Here is a 4,145-nt window from a genome sequence, read left to right as displayed (position 1 = left end):
GGTTCCGATGAGCGGAAGGTCCACTTTAGGGTGGACTTCCGCTTTAATTATCTAAGATGAGCTCGATACAGAAGACACCGAGAACCTAAATCCATAGAGCAGAACTTCTCCTAAAATGTTTGGAAGAACCAACCTGCCGTGTCCCTCAGACTGGAGATCCAATGCTGCTTGAAAGCCGGAGTGCCACTGGACACTGAATATCTGATTTTTAAGGTGGTGGGGGGGGGGGGGTGTTTATTTTATATTCTTTTTTTCTTAATGCAATTTCGTTTTTGAATGCATTCTCAGCATTTTTTTCACCACTAACCTTTCTATTGCAAAAATTGCAGTCTGGCCCTAAATTTTTAAATTTTACCTTTTTTGTGTGGAGGTGGCTCCCTGTATCCTCGGGTGTAGATAAAAGCGCTAGTTGTCTGACCCTCTTCACACGGGTGTGGCGGTTCCTTGTTTAATGGTCTTGTCTCGGTGGATTGTGTGTTTTGCAGTTACCAGATCTGGTCCCTCAGCTCGGGTCCCTCTACCAGCTCATGGAGACACGGGTGAAGACTCTGAATAAAATGTCCCGGCTGAATGGAAAGCTTTATCTTCTCATCACACAGGTGAGACGGGTCGTGGGGTGGTGACGGGGTTTCACCCTAATCCCTGTATTGGGTATTTGCTCGATTTGTACGGACACAGGCAGGGAAAGGGGTATAGGGGGCGCTCCTGTGACGTTTGTCCGGTCCTGATGGGTTATTTTTGTTTTGCTGTAGGTGGCCACATCTGAGATCTCACAGAGGATACAAGCCAACCAGGAGGCCCAAGTCGTGTATGAGGAAGGTGAGTTCCGGGGGGCGGCTTCCATGTAAAGACCACACCAAAGATTGGCTGTAAGCAGGGGGTGCAGTGTACGGTCGGCTGTAATTCTCTGCCTAGGACTTGCAGCCTGTCCAGAGCGACTGTACAGCGATCGATTCACCTCTGAGTGGTGCTCGTGTCTGGGGGTGTATGCACTGCCCCCAATGCATGTGACTCCGCTATGAATACATTGCATGTCTATTCACTGGTATATCAGAGGGGGGAGAGGCGGACTCGCTGTAATTGTTGTTTTTGTTTTGCAGAGTCTTCAGATGAGGAATCTGGAGAGGAGCAGAATTCGGACTCTGATGTGAGTATATTATAGATTTGTTGGGAGTCTCCCATTGCTGTGAGTTCTCTGAACGCAGCGAATCGCATGGTGTGGAGAGCAAATGCTTCCTGAAACCGCTGAAATGTGTCTTGCAGCAGCTGTGCACGGTACAGCCCTGGGTTGAAGGAGAGTATTGTAGCAAAAGCCTTTTAGCCCTACCCCATATCGGGTGTCCTATAGTAATTGACTTCTTCTGCATTACGGAGAGATCACTCTTTGCTTAAAGCAGTGTTCCAGTCTAGGGGGGGGGGGAAATGTCCAGCGCCTGAGCTTGTCTGGACTGATGCCCACCTCAGCAAGCCGCTCAGCGCTCCAGTGAGCTTGCGGGGGTTAGGGGCGGAGGGCTGCTGACTGATGGGCAGCAGCTCTCCTCTTGGGGTCTTGCAGTCTCCCCATTCCTGCACCCCCCCCCCCCCCCCCCAGCAGGCACTGGAAGGGGGGAGAAAGCAGGTCAGCTGTGTATCCACTTCTGGGTGGAACCCCACTTTAAATTAAAGCTGAGCTCCACCCACTTGTTTTGCACCCTAAGCGTGTGGACGGCAATAGGACAGCCAGGGGAGTACAAAGGGAAGAAGGGGTTATGACTGGAGTTGGATGGAGGATGGGAGTTGGATTGTTGGGGAGAAGTAGGTGGTTCAGGGGGATAATGGGAGTTAGGGGAAGAAAGTGGTATGGGGGGAGGACTGAAGTTGGATGGATGGAAGTGTGGGGGTGGATGGGAGTACAGGGGGGAGGAGGGTGGGATGATGGGAGTACAGAGGGAAGAAGTGGGAAGGGGGGAGGATGATGGGAGTACAGAGGGAAGAAGTGGGTATGGGGGAGGATGATGGGAGTACAGAGGGAAGAAGTGGGTATGGGGGAGGATGATGGGAGTACAGAGGGAATAAGTGGGTATGGGGGAGGATGATGGGAGTAGAGGGAAGAAGTGGGTATGGGGGAGGATGATGGGAGTACAGAGGGAAGAAGTGGGTATGGGGGGAGGATGATGGGAGTACAGAGGGAAGAAGTGGGTATGGGGGAGGATGATGGGAGTACAGAGGGAATAAGTGGGTATGGGGGAGGATGATGGGAGTAGAGGGAAGAAGTGGGTATGGGGGAGGATGATGGGAGTACAGAGGGAAGAAGTGGGTATGGGGGGAGGATGATGGGAGTAGAGGGAAGAAGTGGGTATGGGGGAGGATGATGGGAGTACAGAGGGAAGAAGTGGGTATGGGGGGAGGATGATGGGAGTAGAGGGAAGAAGTGGGTATGGGGGAGGATGATGGGAGTACAGAGGGAAGAAGTGGGTATGGGGGGAGGATGATGGGAGTACAGAGGGAAGAAGTAGGTATGGGGGAGGATGATGGGAGTACAGAGGGAAGAAGTAGGTATGGGGGAGGATGATGGGAGTACAGAGGGAAGAAGTGGGTATGGGGGAGGATGATGGGAGTAGAGAGGGAAGAAGTAGGTATGGGGGGAGGATGATGGGAGTACAGAGGGAAGAAGTGGGTATGGGGGGAGGATGATGGGAGTACGGGGGGGGACGATGGTAGTTGGGCGGATGGCGTTGGCCTTTTTAAGGTTTAATTTAGCTTTGTAAAAATTCTCTTCATTTCTTAGGATAATTGGGAGGAGGAGGAAGACGAGGATGATGGAGAATCTGAGACATCGGGAGATTCTGAGGAGGACATGAATGTGGACAAAGTAAATGGCGATTCTGATGGCGATCCGGGGAACGAAAGTGAAGAAGAATAGCAGTTTCGCTGTAGAAGGGACGATTGTTCTATAATGCCCAAAACTGTCCGGCCCGTCACTGTGCAGACTCTCGGCAGCTGTGCTGAAAGATGGGGTGACGTCAGCAAGATTGGGAGTCAGACCAACCTACGGAATGTTTAACCACATCTGCCTTTTCACTGAGAATCGCATCCGCCCTCCCGGTTCCAAACTTCGCAACTAGTCCAGACCTTCCTCAGAGGTTTCCTCCATAACCTTCGGTTCATTTCCGTGTACATTTCTGCTGTCCTTTTTCCTTGTGTTTTTTTTTTTTTCCCCCCTCCCATGTGACACCTCCAATCGTGTTCTTGGTTTCATTTGGTTAGTTGGCGCCATTATTGGTAGCAAACCAATTTTGCGGGAAATGGCGAAATTTCTCAGACATTTCATTATTGTTCCTCGGCCTCATGGAAAGGAACTGAACAAACTTTTTCAAGCAGTCCAAACCCATGAATTTATCTTATTTTTCGGTCCCAGATTAAGCCAATCGAGCGTGGAATTCAGTCGCTGTCCGATCACCACTTTGTCCATTCTCCAACTATTTAATTTTTACTGTTTTTGCTGATTTTTACATATAAATCCGTGTCATTGGCTTTTTTTTTTTTTGTGCATTTATTTTTAAAAATGAGTAAACGGACTTCGGTTTCCTTTTTTTTATTTTTAAATTAAGCCTGTACATTTCTGAAAATGGCCATCGATCCTTAGGGTGTAAAATAAACCTTTAAAAAAAAAAAAAAAAAAAATCCCCCTATCTTTAATGCAAATTTTTTTTTTTTTCTTCAGCAATTCTGGTTTCATTTTTTTGTTTTTTGAAGGCTGAATTTGTGTTTTTATTTTTAAGAGGCAACTGCAGTTGTTTGTATAACCTCCAGGATATAATGTACAGTATATTTGTCTATAAAGCTGTTAATGGCATCGTTAATAACGCCACCTTTGTAAAGTGAATAAAAAAAATCTAGTTCTCCTTTGTCCTGTGTTTTGGTGTTGTGAAGATCACGTGGTCATCTGTTTGCTGATGGTAACCAATCACATCGCCTTGTTCTGCACCTCAAAGTTCAATTTTTATTTTGTTCAACAAAAGTTTTCCAGCGTCATTCTCGTTAAAGGTTTATCTTGAAGCTTTCAAAAAAATGTGACAACAGTTGTGATCACGTGGGGAATATTGCTTTTGTAAGGCTCCAGCATGTCCCTTTTGACAAAAATCTATTGGCCTCTATCAAGTGGG

The 4,145-nt window shown here is 47.7% G+C and overlaps 1 protein-coding gene across 1 annotated transcript in view; it reads left to right on the top strand.

The window, feature by feature from the left end:
• The window catches only part of LOC143990083 (WD repeat-containing protein 43-like), a gene marked incomplete in the record, with an annotated part of 18,624 nt that extends 14,736 nt beyond the window's left edge, over positions 1 to 3,888 (top strand). Inside the window, 4 exon segments of the mRNA XM_077490283.1 lie at positions 486 to 599; positions 753 to 819; positions 1,101 to 1,147; positions 2,768 to 3,888. Coding sequence (XP_077346409.1) covers positions 486 to 599; positions 753 to 819; positions 1,101 to 1,147; positions 2,768 to 2,902 — 363 coding nt within the window.
• Positions 3,889 to 4,145: the final 257 nt, after the last annotated feature.

Source organism: Lithobates pipiens, unplaced genomic scaffold (assembly GCF_037356315.1).
Source record: "Lithobates pipiens isolate NorthernLeopardFrog02 unplaced genomic scaffold, aLitPip1_a1.2 Scaffold_18, whole genome shotgun sequence".
Taxonomy (NCBI): Eukaryota; Metazoa; Chordata; class Amphibia; order Anura; family Ranidae; genus Lithobates; species Lithobates pipiens.
The sequence above is the reverse complement of the archived record's forward strand: the minus strand, read 5'-3'. Positions and strand labels throughout refer to the sequence as shown.